At 57.6% G+C, this 26,403-nt stretch overlaps 1 protein-coding gene across 1 annotated transcript in view; it reads right to left on the reverse strand.

Annotated features, from left to right (window-relative positions):
- KIRREL1 (kirre like nephrin family adhesion molecule 1) overlaps window positions 1-24,180 on the reverse strand; it is an 81,078-nt gene extending 56,898 nt beyond the window's left edge. Inside the window, exon 1 of the mRNA XM_065574581.1 lies at window positions 23,869-24,180. Within this exon, the coding sequence (XP_065430653.1) occupies window positions 23,869-23,929 (61 nt within the window). The 5' untranslated portion in view covers window positions 23,930-24,180. The remainder of the gene's footprint in view (window positions 1-23,868) is intronic.
- Between the last annotated feature and the right edge of the window lie 2,223 nt (window positions 24,181-26,403).

The raw sequence follows: 26,403 nt of genomic DNA on the forward strand, positions 1-26,403 counted from the left end.
ACCTTAGTTGGGAAAAGTTTCTCCGATTCAGGGTGGAATTTCTGGTAAGCATGAGCAGCCCCAGAGAAGCCCACCTGAGATACAGGGGACCCAAGTTCAAGCCTCAGGAATGCTAGATTCAAACCAGGGGTTTGTACCTGGGTCTTCCATGCCCGAGGTGAATGCCTGAGCCACCGATTATTGAAATCTCCAAAATATTCAGAGGGCAGAAAAATAATTTCCAGCCCCGCTCTAATCAGTACAGCAGGTAAAGATCACGAGTGAAGTTGACGTATTCTAACAAGCCCTGATCACTGTGGATAATAAATCCAATATGGCACCTTGACGAGCCAGGGGCCAAGCGTGGCGTCAGTAACTAGATTTGATTCGATTCGGTATCTCAGATAGAGCGCGCGGCCGGGATTGCTAAAATACACCCTGTCCCCCGCCTCAGGACTGGAATCATGCCAGGTACTTTAGAGCCCCACAACTGGGTTTTCATAAAACCTAATCTGGACAGAAATGGTTTTTAATGACATTTGAAAGCAAATCCATAAAAGCGGGGTGTGCGATTTCTCTCCTCCGTTTAAAATGTAAATACCCCTCTGTGGTATTGCCAGCCTGGGGGAAACCAACTTTGGTGAGGGCATGAGAACTCCAAAGCGAAACTAATCCGGTGACCAAATTCAGAGCCACCTATGGACGTCATGGCTGTGGGCATGCTGCGCCACCACTCCCAGGACTGCCCAGAAACAGAGCTCGGAGCCTCCTGCTCCTAACGCACCTGCCCCCTCATACCTGAGCTAAAGGAGAATCCCCATTGCATGCAAGCGCTATAGGGGCTAGGACACATGGCTGGGCAGTTCTGAATCCAGGCACCCCAACGCTCAGCTCCCCCATTCTCATCTCTCTCTGATCCCCAGCGTCTCCTGTCTCCATCCTGGTTCCTATTCTCCCCTCCCTCTGCTCCCCAGTCTCCCCCATATACATACCCCAAATCTAAAGGTGAATGCCCACAGGAGAAACTACTATCAGGCATCACCCCTCTTCCACTGCCCTTCCCCCCACAAATAGTGACCCAGATCCTGCCCCGCCCCAGCATCCCGGAGTAAATCCACAGGCCCCAATTCCCTACTGGTGTAAGCTCCATGGAAACTCACAGAGCTGGGTTGGTTTACCCCAGCTGAGAGCCTGGCCCAGAGACTCAATGGAGTCAGGCTTCGGCCTGGCGTCTGCTCCGAGCACATTCCCTGTGTGACGGGGCCGTGGGAGGCACCCAAACCAGTGGATTCAATTAAAAACCAGCCCGCGTGGCCAGTACTGGGGGAGAGCAGGCCTCATGCACACACACCCCCAGTCCCTCCCCCAGGGGATGTGTGGGAACGGGGGGAGCTCCCTGCTCTCTGACTGGCCCCGCACATCCGCCCCTGGCGCCCGCTAACAGGCCGGGAGAGGCCAGGGTGGGGATCTCCTTTCCCATATGCCCCATGCCCTTCCCTCCCCACAGCTCATCCCTGCCAGCCTGGCCCTCCCACCAGCCTCTCCCGGCCTGAGAGGACAGCGGGGTAATTAGCCATGGCTGGCATGTTCTCCTCCTTCGCAGGACTCCCGGCTTCATCTCGCCTCCCTCACTGCTCCCTTCTCTCCTTTTCCCTTTGTCCTCCTCCCTTCAGGCCCTGTCTGCGCCCTCCCTGTCAATCTGCTGCGCTAAAAGAAAATATGGGAAGGAAAAGGAATTTCAGTACATTCCTCCCTAACCGTGGCTGGCTGCAGAGTAATCAGCAACGCGGGGGTGGCCCTCTCCCGGCAGCCCTGACCCAGAACCTCGAGGGCTGGTCTGCATTAGCACGCAACTAGTTAAAACAACCAGGGCAGGAAACCTGGCAGCGCAGAGACGGGCGCTGCTGGAAGGACAGACACAGCAGCAGATGCAGGAACAACCACCAAAAGCCCAAACCCTCCAGCCGGGGAAGAGAAGTCGGTTCAGCTGCTTGGGGGTGGGTGTGGGAGGGGGACGGACGGACGGACGGACTCAGCTTTGGGGAGAGTCAGGAGAAAAGGGGAATTGCCGACCCCTAATTGGAAGTGGGATTCTTCTTCACTTCCTGTCCTAAACTCTCCTGTGGTGTTTGCTGTGTGCTTGCAATCAGCTGCTGCGTTCCACCCCAGAGGTGGATGCATCTTAGTGGTGGAGCTGATTTCCTGCTGCCCTGCAAAGAGGGTGCTAAATGCAACCATTTTGACCCTGGTGGCTTTAAAACCCGCTTGGCGCTGGTATAAACAACTGCACGAGGCGTAGGACAACAATGAATCGGGTCCCGCAGACTGATTCCCATCTCTCAGCACCTTGGGCCAACAGGTCACCTGGTTCACCATTACTCTAGGAGACGCTTTGCATCAGCTAAGCCACCTGGGTTAGCCACCTCGTCCTGCAGCCAGACACCAAAGCGCCCAGCCCTTTCACTGAAGTGCAGGCAGGTTACAGCTGCCGTTCCCCACTGGAGACCAGTCCTGCTATCGCTCACAAATGACACGAGTTTGCCGCTCTCTCCCTAGCCCCCGGCTTTTGTGCGCCGAGGACACAGAAGGCACTAGAGGCTCAGACAGATGTTCACATTTAACAAAGACACGATGGACGGAGCCTGATTCAGTGCCCGGACCCCCAGACTCTGCCTTTCTCTAGTCTACATCTGCAGCCCCACAAGTCGATGCTATGCCCTAGCGGCCTGGGGGCTACTTGCCCTGCAGCCCCCTTTCACGACAACGTAGGCGGATAAGCGCTTTGGGGCAGGCACCATCTCCTAGTTACATGATTGTACAGCGCCTAGCGCCCTCGGGGTGCACCCGCAATGCAAATCATAAATAATAACGAGACCCCCCCCCCATTAAACGCGCCCGGCTCTGGGAGGAGAGCACGCGTCTTATCACTGGTATTGTGCAAATTCAGGGTTTCTCGAGGGCTGGGGGGGGGTGCGTTGTGGGGTGACTCGGCCTGCCCCTCAGGGCGAACGGAAACAGGAAGATGCAAATAAAAGAGCCACTAACTACATCATGACTCCGACGCAGTCATGGTTGTGGAACAAGCCGGCTCTTGCCGCTCACACACACACACACACACACATGCAGGGAATGGAAGCTTTTCTGGATCCCCAAGTGTTCCCTAAAGGAGCTCGGGGCACTGTTTGGAGAGACATTTTCGAAAGGCGAGCTAGCTTTTCCTCCAGCCCCGTCCATCCCTCCTCTGCACCCAGCAGGGCCTTAGCACGGGGAATTTGCTTGGGGAATCTTTCCCTTGGCACAATCCCCCTCCATCACCCCTCCTTCCCCTCTGGATTTTGTAAACCCTGCAGAGAAAATATGAAGCTGGAGCAGTTATCTCTCTCTTTCCCTCATGCTCTCTCTCTCTCTCCCTCGCTCTTGCGGTCAAAGCCCAGGGATGATCCTACAAGCCTGGAATTTGAGAAATTTCCTGCCAAGGCTCTCTGGAAGACTAGAGAGGGAAAGGAAACCTAATAATTAACCCTCGGCTTTCCACTCCTGCCTCCGCTCTGCTGCAGGGGCTTGGGGGAAACCAAGCGGACTCGCCAAACAAGAGAGAGGCAGGCGATCTCATGCGGGGTTCAAACTTTAGGGGTGCTGGAAGCTGGGCTTGGGGGAGGGGTTGCCTGCTTCTGCAGAACTTTTGTTGCAAGCTGGCTCCTGCAAAGGGCAGGCCGGTTCCTGCTGGCTTCGCCAGGCCCTCAGCCTCAACCCCCTCGGAGCAGGATACCCACAATCAGGGATATATTTTCCAAAGCGCTCCCAGCCCAGCGGGTGCTGAGCCCCTTTGAATAAAGGGCCTTTATTTTGGTGTCTGACTGGGAGCAGAACTCCGGGAAATCTGGGGCTGATCGTGGGGGAATCTCCTCCCCCTCCCCGACATTATAGTGACACAGACCCACACTAGTATCCATCCCAGTATCTGACGCTCCTTCCGCAGAAGATACAATGGCCTCCGCTGACCGTTTAGGCTGCTAGACCGGGGCTCGGGAGACCAGGTTCAATTTCTTGCTCTGCTGCAAACTCCCTGTGTGACCTCAGTCAAGCCACACTGTGCCTCAGTTTCCCTACCTGTACCACAGGGTAACAGCCCTGCCTCGCAGGGATGTTGAGAGGATAAATACGTTAAACCTTGTGAGCTGCTCAGATACTACGGTAACAGAGGCCAGAGAAGTATCCAAGTACCCACAGTAGAGCCGGCGCTGCACAAAACTAGTTACTCCCTCCAGGAACTTGGCGTGACGCAGGCCCTAACAACGCTGGACTTTTCCGCCTAACACTTTGCCATGGTGCAGCCTCTCCGCTGGGATATTTCACAGCATCACCAGGGCCAAGCGTTCCACAACCCAGAGTCCGACTCCAAAAAAAAATCAGGAGATCGGCTTAAAAATCGGGAGATGTTTTCAAGAGGAGAAGTACTGCCGCCGCAGAGTGAGTGGACCTGGAGGGGGAGGTTCCAGAAGGGGAGCCGTTTGGTGCAACATCTGTAGCTCAGGAGAGCAAGCTGGTGGCCAGGCTGCTCCTGGAGTAATGCAGACCTCTCGGCACACACCACCCTGGCCTCTTTGCACGCTCAGTAAAGACCTCTTTCTTCCCGCGCTCCCTGCCTAGCCTTGCTAACGAACCATGGTGGCAGCAGTGGGATTTTGAACTCACAGCCCTGTCTGCTGAATCAGAGATTAGCGATGACACATAGTGACTGTGCTCAACCGCAACCTCGGGCTGGCCAGCTTCTCACAGGGGCTGGGTGGGCCGAGCCGGTGATGCTTATAAACCAGGTGACTCAAACCCGGTTATCTCCCCCCACCCCAATCCAGGGCCGCGGAGGAGCAGATTGAAACCTGTTTACAGCTTGCCCCAGGAAATCCCAGACTTGTCCAAGTCTGTAGCCCGGCTCGGAGACCCCTGTAACACCAGGTCTCCCAGCACAAGCGGGTGCCGGCGGGGGGCGCAGCCACATTTGACCCACCCCGGAGGTTGCCGCCGATCCCAGGCTTGACGAGCCCGTCTGTCTGTCTGTCCCTGTGTCTCTCCTCTGCTTTCTGCTCAGCCCTGTTTTCATAGAAATGCCACAGTGCCCTGTGAAGGGGCTTCTAAACTTTCCCAGCCATTCAGGGGATGCTGATGAGCATCTCGCTCTCTTCCTCCCTCTCTCTGCTCTGCCTCCATCACCCCAGCCGGTGGTCCTGATCCTGGTTCCCGGCCCACCCCTGGCTCCTCGCTAACACACAGACCCATTTTGTTTCAAGCCTTGACTCAACATCAAAGGCGACTTCCCAGCCCACTCCCCCACCCCATCTCCTCTGCCACAGCTCAGCGCTCCGCCGATCCCTGTAATCTCCCAGGTAGGAATCAAAGCCCCCTGCTTCTCCATTCCCATCTCCAGGATTTGAGTCAAGCAGCCCCCAAAGGCCCCTTAGACAAAGCTGCATCCCCCACCAACTGGGTTTAGGGCCTCCCCCAGCTTCTCCTTTATCTTTACAGGGAGAGGAGTGAGGTGTCTGGGGGGCAATGGGGGAGAAATCCGGGGTGGGGGGGGGGAAAGAGGTTAGAGACAGACCCTGGGGAGACAGAGTGGGGGCTGGGGATCCTGAAAGAGAAAGGGGAGGGAAAGCAAGATCTAAACCAGCGCTCTCTCTCCTCCCTCCCAAGGTAAGGGCAGACGCAGGGTCTCCCAGACAGAGGAACCCCAAGCCACCTCTTGAATTCGCACCCACGTTAGATAATCAAGAGATGGACCCGGAACAAACCTGCCTCCCCAAATGCTCACAACACCGAATGTCCAGGGCAGCCTGTGGACCGGGCATTTCTGCTCCTGGACGCACTGGCAGCTGGTGGCAGGGATCGGGTCCCTGAGCAATCTCCTGCCACAACCCATGGGGACGGTGCGGGGGATGGCAGGATATTCCTGCTGCTGCCTGAACTCACTGTCTGATCTCACCTGCACAGAATAACCCTTATTGCACAGAGCGGGAGAGAAAGCGAGGGCTTGTCCACACTACAGGGGCTAGCGTGGCAGACCCCCGGTGCCATAGCTACGCTGGCACAACCATATCGTGCAGACGCAGCCTACGCTGACGGACCAGGTTTTGGAAAACCGCCTCCCCGAGCGACAGGAGTGAGTTTCGACAGAAGCCTTCTGAGCGTTCGGTTGGCGGAGCTCCGGGCTGTGGATTTTGCACGGCCACGTGCGAGCGCTGGAGCTACGTCGACCTAAATTTTAAGCGTAGGCCAGGCCTGAGGCACAAAGAGATGCAGCAACTTGCCCGGGCTCATGCAGCAGCTCGGTGGCAGAGTCCTGACGCCACCCGTTCTGTACTCGGCCAGAAAAGCCATGCTTGCTTCTCCCACGCCGATTCGGTCTGTCCCCCACCCACGGCCAGAGCAGGAACAGAGCACCACGGGACGGGACTATCTCCATGGGGCTGGTTTCGACCAGAGATGCGGAAATGGCATCGATTTGATTTGCATTTAAAAAGGGGACTAGCTGATCTGAAACGCACGAGTGGGACTGCTTACGAGATTGAAGACCGGCAAATTTCACCCAGCCCCCTGGGAAATCCCCTTTCCGCTGTTGGAAGCTTTTTTTTACTGTTCATTTGAAATTCACTTGCAAGTAAATAAAACAGAGAGAAGAACTCTGCTCCCCACCTCAAAAGGTTAATGAGGATCAGAGCGGGGGAGTTCAGAGTTCAGAGTTGCTCATCGCTAGGGAGTTAGGAAAATGCATTCCCCTGGGGCATGGAAACCAGCCCTGCTTTGTTCTTGGGAATCTTCTGACTAACTGTGACTTTGGAAGTTTCATCCCCCCCAATCTGATAAGTCACAGGGTATTTCATCTCCCTGCAGAGACACTGTCCCCACCAGGTCTGTCAATGGGACTCAAAGCAGCCAACCCCATTGAGTCTGCAAACCTGGGGACCCCGACCCAGGAGGTTCTGATTTGGGGCGGAGATCGGAGGAATGGCGTGTGGCGTATTTCCATTGATTTCAAGGAGCTATGGATTAGGCCCTGACTTTTGTATCGTCCTCTAGTGTCCAGCCCCTGGAAAAGATAAAAGACCTACTACTGCAATCTGCAGCTTGCTGGGGGAGTCCTCCTTTAGCTCAAGTGGGCAGAGCCTGTCTTTGCAGACATGAAGAACACAGATTCTAATCCCCTCTCCCCAAGTCTACATGCTCCTCATTCAGCACCCCTGCCTGACATACCCCAGGGGGGCTGGGAGCAAGGGGCGGGCGGGGAAAGGAGGGAGGACAGAGCCTCCACTCATTCAAGGACTTTATTACTTTGGGGAGGGCGGCTGTGGATGGGGAGGGTGGAGAAAAAAAGGGTCTGGAGCCCTTAACAATGGCAGAGCCAAGAGAACCTGCTGTCTGTTACTTAATTATCTCTGAATGGGTTTGCTCATGCCTTTAAACATTTACTCCGATTGGGTCGCTGCCTGCCATACACACACACACACTTTGCCTATCTCCTTTTCTGTGCTGTTTCTATGGAAACCCCTCCAAGGCATACAACTGCTCTCTGATTTGAAATAAAAGTTTTTTCTCCCCCCCCCCTTCCCCTTTACTAGCCTGTCTCGCCCTCTCCCTCTTTCCCCCCTTATTTTGATTTCCATTTGGATTATAATCCCCCCCACCCCCCCGTTGCTATGGCAGCATTGGCAACCTGTTACATTCCAGCCTGTGGAAGAAAAGGACGGGGGTCCCCCCCTTTTTCTTTGTAAAGTGTTGGTTTGTTTTCCCAAATACAGCCGGCCAGCGCGATACACGTGGAGGGGCTCGCGTCCCATGGACACTCCTCTTTGCCACCAAGCAGGCATGAATGAGAACGGCCCCCTTCCCGCTTTGGGGCCCCTTTACCCTTGCAAAGGGGCCTCGTGGTCAATGAGAATCAGGCCTGGAGTGGCGGGGAAGGGCGGACAGCCGGACGACAGACAAAGAACAGCCCGCTCTCGCTCGGCGGCTCGCTTTGGAGGTGGACAGCGGTGACGAAACCACGGAATTCGGCGCGGCGCAGTGGCCTGAATTCTAATTGACACCTAGGCCTCTGGCAGCGTCAAGGGGGCTTAAACTGGGTGTAAATTACAGTCACACTCGCGTTAATGACAGGTTTCAGAGTAGAAGCCGTGTTAGTCTGTATCTGCAAAAAGAACAGGAGGACTTGTGGCACCTTAGAGACTAACACATTTATTAGAGCATAAGCTTTCGTGGACTACAGCCCACTTCTTCGGATGCACGTTAAGGCCTCTTTACCCAGCCGGAGCCAGGAAAAGGGGGCTTAACGTGGCTTGGGGAGTCTGGGTTGGATTCTCCCTTGCCCAGCAGCCTTTACACCAGCGTAGGGTCAATGCAAACTGCTCCTTCTTCTGATCTGCCCTGCTGCTGTACTGGTAGAAGTTATCTGAGCAAGGAGCTGACATTCCCTATGCTGGGAAAAGTGGAGGGTTATGTTCGTAGGAGACAAAATGAAGCATGGCTGTACACCCTGACAAAAGGCGAGCTTTGCAAGAACTAGTCCAGAGCAGGCCGGAGGGTAGGAGATCCCAGGTCTGAGGCTGAAAGAACTAGGTTGTATCTGTCTGACCCACACACACCAGTTCTGCATTGTTAGAGTTGGCCGAGCTGGCGGAGAGGGGGGTGGGGAGGGGAGATGGTTTTCCCAACCTGCAAAAAATGTTCCCATCCTGAAGTGGGACGAAAAGTTGAAATCGCAAAAATGTTCATGCTCTGAAAAGGCATTCAGCTCATTTTGAAATGTTTGTTTCGGGTTTTTCAACCATTTTCTGTTTTGAATTTAAAAAACCAAACGGGAAGGAGCTGACATTTCAAAGCGGACCGCCATTTCGAACGGGGAAAACCCGGATTTTTCATTTTGAAACTGTTCTGCTAACTTCCAAGCTGTGTGTGTCGGGCCCTCCCCTTTCCCGTGAAAAGTTTCGGTTTAGACAAATCTGCATTTTCTGGCCCAAAATTAAAAATAAAAATAAATTCCCAACCAACCAGGTCTGGTGTTTGGGATGCTGACGCTGACAGAAAATGCAGTTTCGGGAGCAGGTCGTGATAGTCGCTACTCACTAGGCCATGCTGCCTCTAACCCTGGACTTGCTGAGAACTTTCCTGGGCAGTTGCCTGCCCTTCTTGGGAAGCAGGCAGGACTGGACCCTCTGAATAGTGGCGGGACAAAGCTAAGGTGGGGGGCTGCTTTCTCAAGGCGGCCTCTCCCCCTTTTTCTTTCCCGCTCACCCACATGTTTGTCCAGGCAGCTGGGTAACAGTCTCTGCCTGGCCTGTGCTGGTCCAGCAACCCTTCCCACATCTTCCCTTGGCTCACGTTTCTCTTTCCCCCCCATCCCACCCTCCACACACCCAGGCTAGAACTTGAGGGACCTCTGGCTGCAGGGCCTGGCCCAGGGCCCATCAAACTAATGGTAATCTGCTAATTTCAGGGAGGCTTTGGATCAAGTGTGTGGATTGGGATCCCTGTTAGCTGCAGCAGCAGTAGTAGAGCCCTTATCTTCTGTGAGCTGCAGCCTGTAGAGGGAGACATGATAGCAGAGAAGGCCAATCTATTACACCTCACCTCTTTCCCCCCCACTTTCCTCTCCTCCATCCCTTCTTCTCGCCTTCCCTCTGTTCTCCCGCCCACTCTCCACTCAGAGCAGGAGGTTATGAAAATGAGCCGTGTGCCCAGGAGACTGTAATTATCTGCTAAGTGTGAAAGCCAGAGTGATTAATTAAGAGATAATAAAAAGAAAAGGAGGCTAGAGAGGGAATAACGGATGCTTTGATGATAAAACCTGAGGTAAGGCAAGCAATTAGGGGAATCTTTATGGAGAGTTAGCTATAATCCCTGAGTTACCAGCACCAAACGCCAGCCAGTGGGGGAGTGGGGGGGCCGCGTGCCGGACAGACGTCGCCTCCTACGAGGATGCAGCCACGGCATGAGGCGGTGCGTATCCATGTGCAAGGGGGCACGAACGAGTGTGTGTTCCTAGGTGGGCGTGTCCCGTGGGGGCATCTGTGTTCCCATGTGGGACACAGGACACCTGGGTTCCAGTCCATCCTCTGAGTCAGGAAGAGCAGAACTTGAACTGGGTCCCACCCAGCGTCCAATCACCAGGCGCTTGGCTGCCCTGGGGTGGGTCTTTTTCTCCCTCTGGCTTTTCATGAACGATTCCAAAAGGTCCCAGAAAATTCTTCAAAATCTCCAGCATTTTCATAGGATGTGAAAACCGTTTCCCCGCCAGCTTGTGCTCCTGGGTCTTACTCCCCGCTGCAGGAGGGAATGTGGGCTGGTGGTTACAGCATGCGGGTGCCGGAGGAAGCGGCAAGGTTTCTGGGTTCTAGTACTGGTTCTGCCACTGAGTCCCTGGGTGACCTTGGGCAAGACACTTCCCCTCCCCGTGCCTCAGTTTCCCCAACTGTAAATATTTACCCAGCTCCTGGGTAAATTCGCTAATGGTTGCAAAGGGCTTTGATCTCCCCAGCTGGCAGGCGCCAGAGAAGGGCAAAGCATTATTAATATTTAACGGCATTAGAAATCCACCCCGCCGGCTTTCTGCCTGTTCCTGTGCTGTGTGGCACAGCTGTATGTGCGGGGGGTGGGAGGGGGAGCCCAGGGAATCTCACCGCAAGCTGGGGAAGTGGATTGCAAGCTGCTAGCTCCCGCGGCACCTCCTCGCACCCGGCTGATCAGCCACGCCCACGACGCGTGTCGCTCTGCGCTGGCCTCCTCGTTCGCCCGCGCTCCCTCCCTTGACGTGCCCGGGGATAACGATATTTGATGCTACATGGATTTCTACTCTGGGAAAGTCACGTTTCCCCAAGCCTCGGCCCGGGGGGAGCCTGCTAGCGCCGCTCACAACCCGACAGGAGCCTCTGGGCTCGGCACTTCTACTCTCCCTGCTTCCCACCGCCCCCGTGCCTTGCACGGCAGGCCTGCAGATGCCCACGGCTTGCTAGCTCCTTCCCCGCCGGGCTGCACGGCGCATGGGAGCCGGTGGTGGCTTTTTGCTGCACGCCAATCTTGATCTCCCCGGGCGCAACCCAGGGAATAGGCTGGGACAACCAGGGAGCAACAGAGGGCTTGATTTGGAGAGAACAGGGAAGGGACCTCAAAGCTGCTAACTCCCCTGCTCTCTGTTCGCTGCGTCCCCAACGTAAGGTGACCAGACAGCAAGTGTGAAAAATCGGGACAGGGGGTGGGGGGTAATATGAGCCTATATAAGAAAAAGACCCCAAAATCGGGACTGTCCCTATAAAATCGGGACATCTGGTCACCCTACCCCAACCTCCGTGTTGGGATTCAGCCTCCAGAACAAGGGAGATGCGACAGAACCCAGGAATCCGGGCTCCTCTGCTGACGCCCATTATCCTAGGCGGGGCGGGGCCCAAAGTGCAGTTAGCGGCCCCATTTGGGTGACAACAGGCACTGCAGGCTGGGATCTAGAGCCAAAGAGGATCACAGGGGCGGTCTGCCTCCAGCAGCCTCAGTAAAGAATCACCTTTGTATTCACCACAGCCCAGTCCTGTCCGCTGCGGGGCCAAGGCCCCTGGAACTCCTGAGATGCCAGCCTTTGTTCTGACCTTCCCTCACAAACGGCTCTGGGGCTCAGGCCGGCTATAACGGCGACCGCCCCCTGCGTTCGCTGCAGAATCGGGGCAAGGACTCTGGGTCTCTTAGGAGGTTGGAGCTCTTCGCCTGGCGGGCTGTTACAGCAATTCCCACCTTTGCTTAGCAAGGACTCCCCCGAAATGGTATCAGCAAGTCTACGCTGAAAAGAGGTCTAGCACTGGAGCTAGCAGGGAATCTCCCCTAGCTGGTAGCACTATAGGGCTTATGACACATAGGGGGACATTTCAGATTCCTTCCAATAGAGGGTGGCACATGCACACGCCCAACACACACACACTTCGCCACAATCGGTCCCCTTTCTACTGATCAAACTGGGTCTCAAGGCGACTTCGTTTCTTTCCCTGCCCTCTCAGCCAAAAGGAATCGTAGGCGGAGATCACAGCCCTGCAGGAGAGGCTGCAAAGCCACCCACTGGACTGACAACAGGGCCTAACGACAGAGAGAGCAAGAGCGCCCCAAGCGAGCCAATGCACGCAGCGATAGCCTAGGAGAGCGAGCTAGAGGGCAAGCCCAGGCAAACACACGCGCCAGCCCAGGGAGGCGAGCGCAAGGGAGGAAGAGCTGGGGGAACAAGAGGTCGAGTGACAGGACCCTGCCAGGGAAGCGAGGGAGCAAGAGCACTGGGCCAGGGGAGTGAGCGAGGGCCGGAGCCCCCGAGCGTACCCTTGCTGCCGGGAACTACAGTGGCCTCACCCCGGAGTGCTGGCTGGCTCCAACCCCCCCGCCGGGATTTAAGCCCTTTAATCCCAGCGTGCCCCGGCTGGTCTCACTCAGGGTCCCAATTTCCTAAGTGGCTTTGAGTGGAGGGGCTGGGAGGGGCTGAGTGCTGGAGATGTGGGTGGGAAAGGAGGCTCCCTGGGATATTAAAATGGGCAGGAGAGCAAGAAATCTCGGACTCAAGGCAGGGGATGGAATTTGCTGGGTCAGCCCCCACACAGCCATGGTGACACGCTGTCCATTAGCTCTAATCCTCCCTTCCAGAACAGGGTCAGCACTGAGCCATCCCGGCTGCTCTGAGTCCCCCCATCCCCTCCTGCCACTTCCGAGCCACCAGTCCGTTCCCCGGCGAAAGGGGGCCATTGCAGCTGGTATCCGGCCTCCTGTGCCCTATGGAGTAAGGGCAATCTCACGACCCCAACATGCTTTGCAAAGTCCGCGCTGCATGCTGGGATTGCTTCCCCCACCTCTGGAAGGCAGCCACCTCTGGGGTAAGATGCAGCAGCTGGTTAACAGCACAAAGCAACGCTGTCCAAGGATCAATCACCCAGCCCTGAAAGACAGCCACCTCTGGGGTGGAGCGCAGCAGCTATTTAAAAGCATGAAGCCATGCTGCATGGGGATTGCTCTCCCACCGCTGAAAGGCAGCCACCTCTGGTGTGGAGCGCAGCAGCGATTTCACAGCCACGCAAGAATGGAGGAGGGCGAACAATCAACTTGTGCCTTCACACGCGAGGGTGGAGGACCCTTTGAATGGTTCAATCCTGCTCCCGTTGAAATCAACGGCATAATCTGCATTAGCTTTAACGGCGCAACATCGCTCATTTGCAACAGTGCAAAGATGATGCAAAACCCTAACGTCCTGGGGGGCAGCGTTTCCCACCTGCATACGACTGTGCAAGAGGATCAGGCGAGGCTGCATCTGCTGGAATCCAAAGAACCCACTAACTGGACTTGGCTTGTTCAGAGGGCCAGTGCGGAAGCCCAAGGGTTGGGGCTGGCCGAGAGCTGTCGGGCTGAAGGCCCCAATGCCCTGAGGAACAAGACAGGGGGCTAACACCAGCTGGAGCAGGGCTGATCCCAGGGAGTCCTGACTAGACATCTGCAGCAGGATCTGGGAACTATAGGATCTATAGAAGCCCTGGAGCTTGGGGTGGAGGGGGAGGGAAGCATCCCATGGGGAGAGAGCTGGGGAAGGGGGTGTTGTCGGCAGGGGGGGCAGGCGACAGCTTCAGGGTGGAAACCCTGCGGTGCTCGGAGGTTCCATGGGTGGGTGTCTTCAGCCCCAGAGCAGGGGGAATCTCACCCCTTTCAGCCCAGTTTTGCTTGGGGGACGTTGGTTTTTTTCACTCGGCTTGTTGGAACGCAAAGCACGATCCTTCAGGGAGCTGAATGGAGCACAGCTTGAGGGAGTGTGGGGAGACGGTGGCAGCAGGCAGCGGGGGCTACTTGGAGGTCGCCCTCTAGTGGCTGCCCACGGACAGGATAAGAGGCCTGCTACCGCTGCTAGCTGAGGGAGCGCACCCTTAACTCAAATGGGCAAGCCCTGTGTTTTTGGACTGTGAGGCTGTGGGCTCTAACCCTGCCCTCCCAGGAGTCAGGGAGAACTGTCTCGACAGCAAGTGGATTTTGTTACCATCAGCTGCTGGCTTTCCTACCCAAGAGTCACTTGCAACCAGTACGCTGGGCCCGGCCGGCCGGCGGCAGGCCGGTGGAGTGTGCGAAAGACAGGGCTAGCAATGGGTTCTCAGGGACCAGCCACTCCGCTGAGCTCTCTGTGGGGAGGTAGTCGGAGTAAGGGCCTGGGAGCCAGGACTCCTGGGTTCCATTTCTCGCTCCACCACTGGCCTGCCGTGTGACCTGGAGCAAATCACTCCCCGACTGCATGCCTCACTTTCCCCACCTGGAAAGTGCAGCTGATCGTACCAGCCCCTGCCCTATGTGGCTGGAGGTGAGGATTGATCAGTTGCGGTGTGCAGGGAGATCCCCCAGTCCAAGGCATGGATGGGTCCGATGCCCATTGATCCCCAGGGACAGTTTGCATTTGCAGTGAGCCACGGGCCTGAGCCGCTGGAATGGAACAGGGCGGAGGGAGCTGGGCCCCATCACTCATTTCCCCAAGCAGAGCGATCCTCCCAGAAGTGCTTGTCTGGCCAGCCCTGCCTCTCATCTCCCCTCCCTCGGCTCCACTAACCCTGCTTTGCTTTGCCGGTGCCCAGCCTGCCTGGAGTCTGGCTTGTGCCCGGTTTCTGGAGGGGCTTCCCCTTTCACAGCCAGGCCCATGTGACCCCCCCACTGCCCGTACCGTCCCCCGCACAATGGTCTAGGGATCTGGGCTTTACCACCTCTGCACAAGGTAGCACAGCCTAGTGGACAGGTGCTCATCTGGCTCCCAGAAAACCTAGGCTATTCCCAGCTATGCCCGGGGCTGGCACATCCGCCCCAAGGAATCCAGCTCTCCTGCAGCCCCCCCATTTCCCTCTTGCTGCTTTCAGAGCCCGGGCATGGCAACGACTGCCTGCAATGGAGGGAATTGATCTGGAAAGGCAGACGGGCTCATGGTTCCAGCCGGGTGGCGTGTCACATTTGCGCGGGGACGGGGGGAGAAAGGCCTGCCGTGGGGCAGCCGCAGAGGGGGAGGAGAAGAGGCTGCCGGGGGTGGGAGTCAGAGACACGGGGGTTACGTTCCAGAGCAGCCAGCGGAACCGGGCTGGAGTCCCCGGCCAGGAGTCAGTTCAGGTTATTGGGGCTGGACAGGACAGCAGGAAGCTATAAACCGGCCCTGGGGCCGCTCACACATAGAGGACAAGACAAGGGGACCAAACCCTTCATCCTCCTCCTCTTTCTCTGCTGCGTTGGGCAGAGGGATGGGGGAAGGGGAGATGTGGAGCTGAACAGCGACGTCCTGGTGGCAGGGGGGCCGAGGAGCAGCCCGGCCAGCCCCTGCCAAGCCGCCAGGAGACGGAGAGATGGGAACGTTTGCAGCCTGCGTGCCCCATAAGTGGGCCACCCCAGGGAGAGGGGCTGGGCTGTGGGGCATCGCTTTCCCCCTACACACACCAGGAAATCGACACTGGGCATGACAAGATGCCCCTTTAACCCTCACACCGCCAGCAGGCTGAGAGCAGGCTAGGACGACGGGGATATGGCGAGAGCGAGCAGACAGACGGACACGCACAGGGCCACCCCTCCACCCCGCATTGTATTCCTCCAGTCCCTAAAGACTTCAACCATCCGGGGGGGGCTCTCCCTCCTCAACCCCGTGCTGGCCCCCACGCTGGGTAAGGGAAGCCATTTGCCCCAGCACAGTGTTTACCCTATAGCCACCCCCACCCCGATGCCAGCTGCTCCCCCAACTGCCCCGTGGAGCCGGCAGGCCGGGCTTTAGGGGGCCCCTGGAGGTCAGGGCGGCTGGCAGGGAAGTGGCACAGGCAGCAGCCGGCATGCGTGGGTGAGTGAGGGGGGCCGCCGGGCGCCGAGTTTTTACACAGCACTAATCAATCTGCAGTCAAACTGCTATTACCGCCCGCGCAGCGCTGACAATATTTACCTGCCGCTCGCCGGGGGGCGGCTGGCACGGAGGGGGGAAGGGAGCCGGCAACGCAGCAGCCACGCACACGGGGGGCCGAGCTCTCCGCAGGCACGGAGTCTACACAGGTCTGAAACCACGTCCTGCCAGCTCCTTGCCTGCTTCCCCGGGGGAGAGACCATCTATCCACACTTCTGCCCGCTGTCTGTCTGTCTGCACCTCCACCCCGTCCATTCGTCCATCCATCCACACCCCCACCCTTCTGTCCACTCGTCCCTCCGCACTCCCACCCCTCTGTCCATCCGCACCCCCACCCCTCTGTCCGTCCGTCCCTCCGTCCCTCCGCACTCCCACCCCTCTGTCCATCCGTCCCTCCGCACCCCCAGCCCTCTGTCCATCCGCACTCCCACCCCTCTGTCCGTCCGTCCCTCCCTCCGCACTCCCACCCCTCTGTCCATCCGCACCCCCACCCCTCTGTCCATCCGTCCCTCCCTCCGCACTCCCACCCCTCTGTCCATCCACACCCCCACCCTTCTGTCCACCCGTCCCTCCGCACCCCCACCCCTCTGTCCATCCGCACCCCCACCCCTCTGTCCATCCATCCTCCATACGTCCCCCCACCCCTCTGTCCGTCCATCCATCCTCACCCCCACCCTTCTGTCCACCCGTCCCTCCGCACTCCCACCCCTCTGTCCATCCGTCCCTCTGCACCCCCACCCCTCTGTCCATCCGCACCCCCACCCCTCTGTCCGTCCGTCCCTCCCTCCCTCCGCACTCCCACCCCTCTGTCCATCCATCCTCCATACGTCCCCCCACCCCTCTGTCCGTCCATCCATCCACACTCCCACCCCTCTGTCCATCCGCTCCCCCACCCCTCTGTCCGTCCGTCCCTCCGTCCCTCCGCACTCCCACCCCTCTGTCCATCCGTCCCTCCACACCTCCACCCCTCTGTCCATCCGCACCCCCACCCCTCTGTCCGTCCGTCCCTCCCTCCCTCCGCACTCCCACCCCTCTGTCCATCCGCACCCCCACCCCTGTCCGTCCGTCCCTCCCTCCCTCCGCACTCCCACCCCTCTGTCCATCCGCACCCCCACCCCTCTGTCCGTCCGTCCCTCCCTCCCTCCGCACTCCCACCCCTGTCCATCCGCACTCCCACCCCTCTGTCCATCCATCCTCTATACGTCCCCCCACCCCTTTGTCCGTCTGTCCCTCCACACCCCCACCCCTCTGTCCATCCATCCCCCATCCGCACCCCCACCCCTCTGTCCGTCCGTCCGTCCCTCCGCACCCCCACCCCTCTGTCCATCCATCCTCCATACGTCCCCCCACACCTCTGTCCATCCATCCATCCTCACCCCCACTCCTCTGTCCATCCGTCCATCCATCTGCACTCCCACCTCTCTGTCCATCTGTCTATCCATCCCCATAAATACCCCTCTATCTAACAACATATATAGATTCTTATACTGCCCTCAGCTCTGTAATATCTGATCCACCCCTATATATATCCCTTTTATTATCCATTCCTAGGAACACCCTCCATCTACCCAGCCAGCCATCCCGCTCCATCCATCACAATACACACTACCCCATAGATACCCCTCTTCTAACCAGCCAGCTCCATCCCGCTCCATCCATCACAATACACACTACCCCATAGATACCCCTCCATCTAACCAGCCAGCCATCCCGCTCCATCCATCACAATACACACTACCCCATAGATACCCCTCTTCTACCCAGCCAGCCATCCCGCTCCATCCATCACAATACACACTACCCCATAGATACCCCTCTTCTAACCAGCCAGCCATCCCGCTCCATCCATCACAATACACACTACCCCATAGATACCCCTCTTCTAACCAGCCAGCCATCCCGCTCCATCCATCACAATACACACTACCCCATAGATACCCCTCTTCTAACCAGCCAGCTCCATCCCGCTCCATCCATCACAATACACACTACCCCATAGATACCCCTCCATCTAACCAGCCAGCCATCCCGCTCCATCCATCACAATACACACTACCCCATAGATACCCCTCTTCTACCCAGCCAGCCATCCCGCTCCATCCATCACAATACACACTACCCCATAGATACCCCTCCATCTAACCAGCCAGCCATCCCGCTCCATCCATCACAATACACACTACCCCATAGATACCCCTCTTCTAACCAGCCAGCTCCATCCCGCTCCATCCATCACAATACACACTACCCCATAGATACCCCTCTTCTAACCAGCCAGCTCCATCCCGCTCCATCCATCACAATACACACTACCCCATAGATACCCCTCCATCTAACCAGCCAGCTCCATCCCGCTCCATCCATCACAATACACACTACCCCATAGATACCCCTCCATCTAACCAGCCAGCCATCCCGCTCCATCCATCGCAATACACACTACCCCATAGATACCCCTCCATCTAACCAGCCAGCCATCCCGCTCCATCCATCACAATACACACTACCCCATAGATACCCCTCTTCTAACCAGCCAGCCATCCCGCTCCATCCATCACAATACACACTACCCCATAGATACCCCTCCATCTAACCAGCCAGCCATCCCGCTCCATCCATCACAATACACACTACCCCATAGATACCCCTCTTCTAACCAGCCAGCCATCCCGCTCCATCCATCACAATACACACTACCCCATAGATACCCCTCTTCTAACCAGCCAGCCATCCCGCTCCATCCATCACAATACACACTACCCCATAGATACCCCTCTTCTAACCAGCCAGCCATCCCGCTCCATCCATCGCAATACACACTACCCCATAGATACCCCTCTTCTAACCAGCCAGCCATCCACCCCCCCACATGTGTATCTATCTATCCCAATCCACCCATCTATCTAGCTATCCCCATACACCCCGTCCGTCTATCTATCTATCTATCTATCTAACCGGACTGAATAATGAAAATATTATTCACCAGTAATGTACTCACTAGCTGATGAAAACAGTTACCAGAATAAACAACAAGATCAATAGAATTTATCCACCTCTTTCTTTCTTTCTTTCTCACTCTCGGTGGCCAAGGATCTACCCTGGCATGTTCCAGTCCTAGCGATTCTGTCCTAATTGAGGCCAGGGACGGCGCCCTGGTCCCTGCTCTGGGAAGCCAGGTCTGGGGTCATGAAGGATGGGATAGGGATTAAAGGCACAGGAACACGTTTGTTCATTGGGACTGGAGAAGGTGGCAAACCCCACGCTGAATGGGAGTGAGAGCTCTTTGTAACCTTTCCCTTCTCGGGTATCTGTGGCAGGGGATCACAAACCTTGACTAAGACCTCACAGCCCCCCCGGAGGTGGGTTTATCACTATTTCACAGACAGCCCAGCGGCCGCCCTATAAATGCAAGGAAAGCAGGCCAGACAGTCACATAGCAAACCAGAAAAGGGACCCAGGAGTCCTGACACGTAGACCACCCTGCACTACCCACTAGACTCCACTCCCTTCCCAGAGCTGGGGATAGAACCCAGGAGTCCTGGACTCCCAATTCCTCCTCCCCCTTGCAGGATGTGAAGTGCCCGGGCGGTGACACATGACAAAGGATCTGTGACCAGTTTACTATAGCTCGCCCTGTTGCACGGCAGCACTCCCTCTTCCTTCTGTCTAGCTGCCATCTGGGGTGCAAGATCAAAGCATTTTATGCATGTGTTTCTGGTAGGGGGAGGGATTTGGGAAGCACGTTCCCCCCCCCCCAATATTTCCAAGCAATATGAAGCACACTCCTCCTCTCTACCTCCCCTAGCCAAAACTCTGCCCTAGCCACTTCCCACCCCCATGGGTTGACACCCCCCACCTCCCGAAGCACACACACTTCTCCTGATTAGCTGTAGTCTTTGCTATTGCAATTTTGCTGTTCTTCCCTGAAAGGAAGGGAAGGGGGGGGGGGGACCCACACAGAGAGAAAGGGATAAAGAATCACCCGGAAAATGAATAAATATTTCAATTTGAGGCACAATCACAGCGAGTGATTGAAATGGGGGGAAGAATAATGGGTTTCATTTAGATAAGATACAGAAAATTATTTAGTGAGAAATGAAGAATGATGAAACCCATTCAACATCTTTGTGTGTGTGTGTGTGTGCGTGAGCTCAAACCACATGAATGGCACAGATTCGCCCCCCCCGTCCTTTCTCCCCCCCCCCAATACTCCAGCACTTCCCCCCCCCTTCTCCATCTATCAAGCTCATTTATATAAATCTCCTCGGGGGGGGGGGGGGGAGATCACAGTTTTCCCAATCACTCTGCAACCCCCAATCGCTGCTCCGTTTCTCCCCGATAACAACCCTGAAGGAAACCCCCTCCTGCCCCAGACCAACCCATCCAAACAGCTTCCAAAGGAGGAGGTAGTCGGCAAGAGAAAGAAACTTACAAGAATCCCCATGCACACCCCGCAAACCCTGGAAAAATAACCCAAGTGGCTCCCCTGGTGTCATGCAGAGCCGTGGGGAGCAGGGAGAAAAACGGGGGGGCGGAGGGGTGTTAATTCGAAAGGGAATCAAAACAGATCGCCAAGCCTCCTCTTTCCCAGAATCCTGCTTCCTAAATCGCCAGCCCTGCTTAGCCATTCGCCTCCCCGAGGGGTATGCTTCCCTGCCACCCTCTGGATCAAATCCTCCCCAGGAGTAAATCAGACTCAGCCCATTTGCCCCCCTCACGCTGCTTTCCAAGAGTTATATTTCTAAAAAGGGAAATATTGCTGCTCTCTCCTGCAACCGTCTCCCCCCCACCCCCCGCCACCTTCCCTCCAATTAAATCCACATGTCACAGTTTGGGGGGGGGGGGGGGGGAACTGTAGCTTTTGTTCCTTCCATTGAAGTAAAGACCCATGGTGGTTCCCGGAGTCTTGCAACGGGGGTGGGGGTGGAGGATGAGACGTATTTATCCTGCCCTGACCCACCCCCCGGCCTGATCTTTCAGTGTAAGAGGCTTTTTTTCCCCCTCTAAACCCCTGTTTGTCTCATTTTCTTCCCAGCATCTTAGCAACGCTCCCCCACCCCTTTTTAAATGAATGCTGTAGCAGGAGGGACCGGCAGGCATTGGAGGCCTCTGTATCCAGAGCACGGGGACGCTGGCAGGGCCAGGGCCCTTTGCAAACTGGCCCCCACAGGTGTTTCATCCCCCTCCAGCCCCGCCTTCGGTGGAATCTATTTCGCCCCAAGAGGAGGTGGTGGTCCCGCAACGCAGACCCCCAGAACCAGCCAACTCATGTGCCCGCCAAGCAGCCAGCACCTGGGAAGGAGGCAGCCTGGCACTAGCCTGGAACTTGGGCAAGTCTCTCTAGGCCTCAGTTTGCCCCCTCTGTAAAATGGGCCTAAGGGTCTTGTCCTATTTGGACTGTGAGCGCTTGGGGCAGGGACCGTCTCTCCTGCCTCTGCGCAGCGCCTGGCACAACCGGCCCGCTGAGTGGGACCGCGCGACAAACAGCAATAACACCTTCCGGGCAAGATCAGAAGAGGGGACGTGTTCCCCCCACCCACCCTGGCAGGGCTTGGATTTCTTACTTTCCAGTGGGAGCCCAGGGCCCCTCCATTTCTCTGAGGCGCAGCTCAGCTCTCTGTCTGCAAGGAAGGACCAGACCTGAATCGTCTAGCTCTACAGGTCCCTGCGACCAGCTAGATAAACAACCCCCAGCAGCCTTATCTGCCAGAAATCTCCAGGCGCAGGCATTCCTGGGGGAGCTGAGACATCTGCAGAAGGAGGCTGAGTTGCTCCCTTAGCCGGGGGAATCTTTCCCTTTCCGCCTCTACCACACACACCCCAGTTCCCCTGCCCCACACACAACCCTGCCCCTGGGGAGAGATCCCACCACACACCCCAGCTCCCCTGCCCCACACACAACCCTGCCCCTGGGGAGAGATCCCACCACACACCCCAGCTCCCCTGCCCCACACACAACCCTGCCCCTGGGGAGAGATCCCACCACACACCCCAGCTCCCTCGCCCCACACACAACCCTGCCCCTGGGGAGAGATCCCACCACACACCCCAGCTCCCCCGCCCCACACACAACCCTGCCCCTGGGGAGAGATCCCACCACACACACCCCAGCTCCCTCGCCCCACACACAACCCTGCCCCTGGGGAGAGATCCCACCACACACCCCAGTTCCCCTGCCCCACACACAACCCTGCCCCTGGGGAGAGATCCCACCACACACCCCAGCTCCCTCGCCCCACACACAACCCTGCCCCTGGGGAGAGATCCCACCACACACCCCAGCTCCCCCGCCCCACACACAACCCTGCCCCTGGGGAGAGATCCCACCACACACACCCCAGCTCCCTCGCCCCACACACAACCCTGCCCCTGGGGAGAGATCCCACCACACACCCCAGCTCCCTCGCCCCACACACAACCCTGCCCCTGGGGAGAGATCCCACCACACACCCCAGCTCCCTCGCCCCACACACAACCCTGCCCCTGGTGAGAGATCCCACCACACACCCCAGCTCCCTCACCCCACACACAACCCTGCCCCTGGGGAGAGATCCCACCACACACCCCCAGCTCCCCTGCCCCACACACAACCCTGCCCCTGGGGAGAGATCCCACCACACACACCCCAGCTCCCTCGCCCCACACACAACCCTGCCCCTGGGGAGAGATCCCACCACACACCCCAGCTGCCCCGCCCCACACACAACCCTGCCCCTGGGGAGAGATCCCACCACACACCCCAGCTCCCCTGCCCCACACACAACCCTGCCCCTGGGGAGAGATCCCACCACACACCCCAGCTCCCTCGCCCCACACACAACCCTGCCCCTGGGGAGAGATCCCACCACACACACCCCAGCTCCCCTACCCCACACACAACCCTGCCCCTAGGGAGAGATCCCACCACACACCCCAGCTCCCCTGCCCCACACATCTCGCTAGGAGTCACAGACAAGACGCCCCTGCTCCAAACACAGATTCCCCTTTTTTTCCCTTTGCTGCGACATCAGCACAAGGCATCCCAGGAAGGGTCCCCACCCGGATCGAGGAGGGGGCACCCGGGACTCCAGTCCAGCTAGCCCCCCCCACCCCTGGCTTCCCGCAAGTGGGCACAGAGCAAGGTTTAATGCCGACTCCCAGGCTTCCCAGACAGGGGCTCCCCTTTCCTGGAATGCCCCTTCCACCAGGAGAGCCCCAGCTGTTCTCCAGCCAGCGGTTTGGCCTGGGAGCCGCTCCCCAGCGTGTGTGTGTGTGTGGGGGGGGGGGGATTCCCGGGAAAGCAGCCCCCCCATGCACCCCGCGAGGGGCTAACCCCGCAGAACTTGCACAAACACGGTTCGGACCCCCCCCTTTATAACTTGAAATCGCAGCCTCTCCCCTGCCCTTCCCCCCACATTCCCCATCCCGCTCTCTCCTCCCCTTCCTTGGCATCCGTGTGACTCTCCTCTCTGCCATTCCTCCCTCTCTTCCTTCACTTTCCCCCTTCAGCCTTCCGGGCCCCCCCTCCCCGCTCTTTTTGCCACAAAACTTTTCTCTGAGCAACACAAATACATCAATAAAAGGGCAACAACCAAGGCTACCCACCAGTGTTACACCGGGGCGGGGGGGGGAGGACTGGAAGCGGCTCCCCCTTAACCCCCCTTAACTCCCCCCCCAGCTTTAGATCCAAGAAGATGCAATTCCCCCTCCCCCCCTGATTTCCCATGAAAGAAGTGGGGTTGGGGGGAGGGCTACCGACCCCCCCCCCCCAATCAGGAGCCGTTCCAGCGAAGCCACTGAAGTTACACCAGGATCAGGCCCGGCTGCTGCGTTTGCAGAAGGAATTGGGGGGGGGGTTAGTGGGGATCGGGGGGGGGATCTTTCCATCTCGCCCCCCCTCCCGCGCTCCTTCGGCCCTCGCCCATCCTCCCACGAACAACTTGCAAACTCGCCCCCCCCCCTCGCGCGCGGGGACACAAAAGAGGTGGGGGCGCGGGGCCCCCCCTTACCTTGGCACTGCGTGTCAGTCAGAGTCACAACCCAGACCAGAAAGAGCCGCAAATTCCGCATGCTCCCGCCTTTGGCCCGGGAGCTGGGGGGGTGTGGGGGGCAGGGGGGGATCAGGGGGTCCGGTGCGCGGAGCTGGGGGGCGGCGGGGGGGGTCTCTCGCCTTCTCCGCGCCCTGCCCGGCTTCAGCGCCGCCGCCAAACCATTTCCACGGCTCCGGCGCAAGGGGCCCTCCGGCTGGCTCGCTCCGGGCTCGCTCTGCCTGGCGCTCCGGAGTGGTGGCGCTGGATGGAGCGAGGGGATGGAGCGAGGCGGGGAGGGAACCACTGGGAGCGAGCGGGGGAGGGGGGCTGAGGAGCTGGCCGGGCCGGGGGGGGGGAGCTCTCAGAACAACCCACCAGTAACTTGGGCCAAAGGGGGGGGGATGTGGACAGAGGCAGAGGGTGATGGACGGGGGGGAGATCCTGGACATGGGGGAGGGGATCATAGAAGTGTGTGTGGGGGGGTATTTTTGACATGGGGGGGGCAGATTCTCGGCAGAGGATGATTGACTGGGCGGGGGGGTTCTGGGCAGAGGCACAGAGGGTAATTGACTTGGGGGGCAATCCAGGACCTGGGGAGGGGATCATAGAGGTGGGGGTATTTTTTACAGGGGGGCAGAGGCACAGAGGGTGATTGACTTGCGGGGCAATCCAGGACATGGGGAGGGGATCATAGAGGTGGGGGGTATTTTTTACAGGGGGGCAGAGGCACAGAGGGTCATTGACTTGGGGAGGAAATCCAGGACATGGGGAGGGGATCATAGAGGTGGGGGATATTTTTTACAGGGGGGGCAGAGGCACAGAGGGTGATTGATTGGGGGGGGGGAGAAATTCAGGCTATGGGGAGCAAATTCTTGACATGGGAGAGGGGATCATAGAGCTGTTGGGGGGAACAGATTTTTGACATGGGGGTCAGATTCTGGACAGGGACACAGGGTAACTGACTTTTTGGGGGGCAGGGGGAATCTTGGTGTGGGAGGGAAATCTTGTCATGGGGGAGGGGATCATAGAGATGTAGGGGTGGCCGGGGGGAGTTTTTTGAACACGGGGCAGAGTCTGAACAGAGACAGAAGATGTTGCAGGGGGAGGGAAGATCCTGGATTTGGGGGGGTCCTAGAGGGATGGGGTGGGCAGAACTTGGGCAGGGAGTGGGATCCCTGATGCAGAGGTGGGATCTTCGAGAGGAGGGGTGAATTCTGGAGGTGGGGGGTCCTGGACGGGGCGGGGGGGGAATCTTCGAATCAGCAGGGGGAATCCTTGATGGGGGGGGGCTTTGATGGGGTGGGGGAGGGGATCCTGGATGTGTGTTGGGGGGATTCTTGACAGAAGGGAAATGTGTGTGTGTGTGTGGGGGGGGAATCCTGGACATGGGGGTAGGGAATTCTGCACTGAGGGGTGGGAAGAGGAGATGGGGGGGTGTCAGACTTTCATCTTGGCTCCGCCAGCCCCTCCCCCACTCTGCACCACTCCCCCATTCACCCTGTTCCCTGCAGAGCAATGGAAGTCCCCTGAACCCCCATTTTCTTGCACATGAAAACAGGCCCCCTCTCTAGCTCCAGCCCAGCATCCTTTGGGGGGGCAGGGGGAGGAAGGCCTTGGCTCTGTGTTTTTAAAGGGACAGGATACCCCTTTGCCCTCATTTCACTTTGGCTGGGAGTGCCCAGGACACACACAGACAAGGGGAGGGGGGAGCTAATATCTGTCTTTTATTGGACCTACTTCTGGTGGGAAGAGAGAGAAGTTTTTCAGCCACACAGAGCTCTTCTTCAGGCTGGGAAAGGTGTCCTCCCCCCTCACAGCATCATGCAAGGTGTTTAGCATAAGGGTAGAGTGGCCCATTAACACCTCTGCAGAGACACATGGAGACAGGAGTTAAGTCTGTGTCTGTGCTTGGCTACTTCCCCATAACCCCCCAACAACTCTTCCATGGTGGGGGCTATAGCATTAATGGGAACCGCCATTCCCATCCAGCCTGGGGACAAACATGCTATTCTCAAAGCACTCCCAGGCTTCCCAAACCGAAGCCCAGGCTTTGCTGATTGTCCAGACAGTTCTGTTCACTTTTCCTTCTAGCTTTTTTTTTTACCCTCTTCTCTCCTACCCCGCCACCCGCCCCAGAAACTATAGAAGCCCAAACTAAAGGTTCTGAATATCAGGGGCTTGAAAAATCGTTTCGCCTGTAAGATCCTGGGGAGTGGGAAGTTTTCCACAGGGATCAGAGAGGCCCCTTTATTTGGGCAGAATCTCAGCTTTTGCTTTTTTAAAAAAAATTATGCATCTACCCCTTACGGTTGTAAAGAAAACTTTCCGAATGTGCCCTGGTGGAGCGTCATTTGCCTGAGTCTGCAGGCAGGCAGCTTCCCACCCCTGTGGCAAGGGAAATTGACCAGACTCTGGTGAGTTTCACAGTTGTTATGAGAATATGATGGGTGTGAGAGAGTGAGGAGAAGCTGGAGATCTGGTTGCACCTTACCTGCTTGCTACAGTTTCCCTGGG

The sequence above is a fragment of the Chrysemys picta genome, chromosome 20 (assembly GCF_011386835.1).
Source record: "Chrysemys picta bellii isolate R12L10 chromosome 20, ASM1138683v2, whole genome shotgun sequence".
In the NCBI taxonomy this organism is placed as follows: domain Eukaryota; kingdom Metazoa; phylum Chordata; order Testudines; family Emydidae; genus Chrysemys; species Chrysemys picta.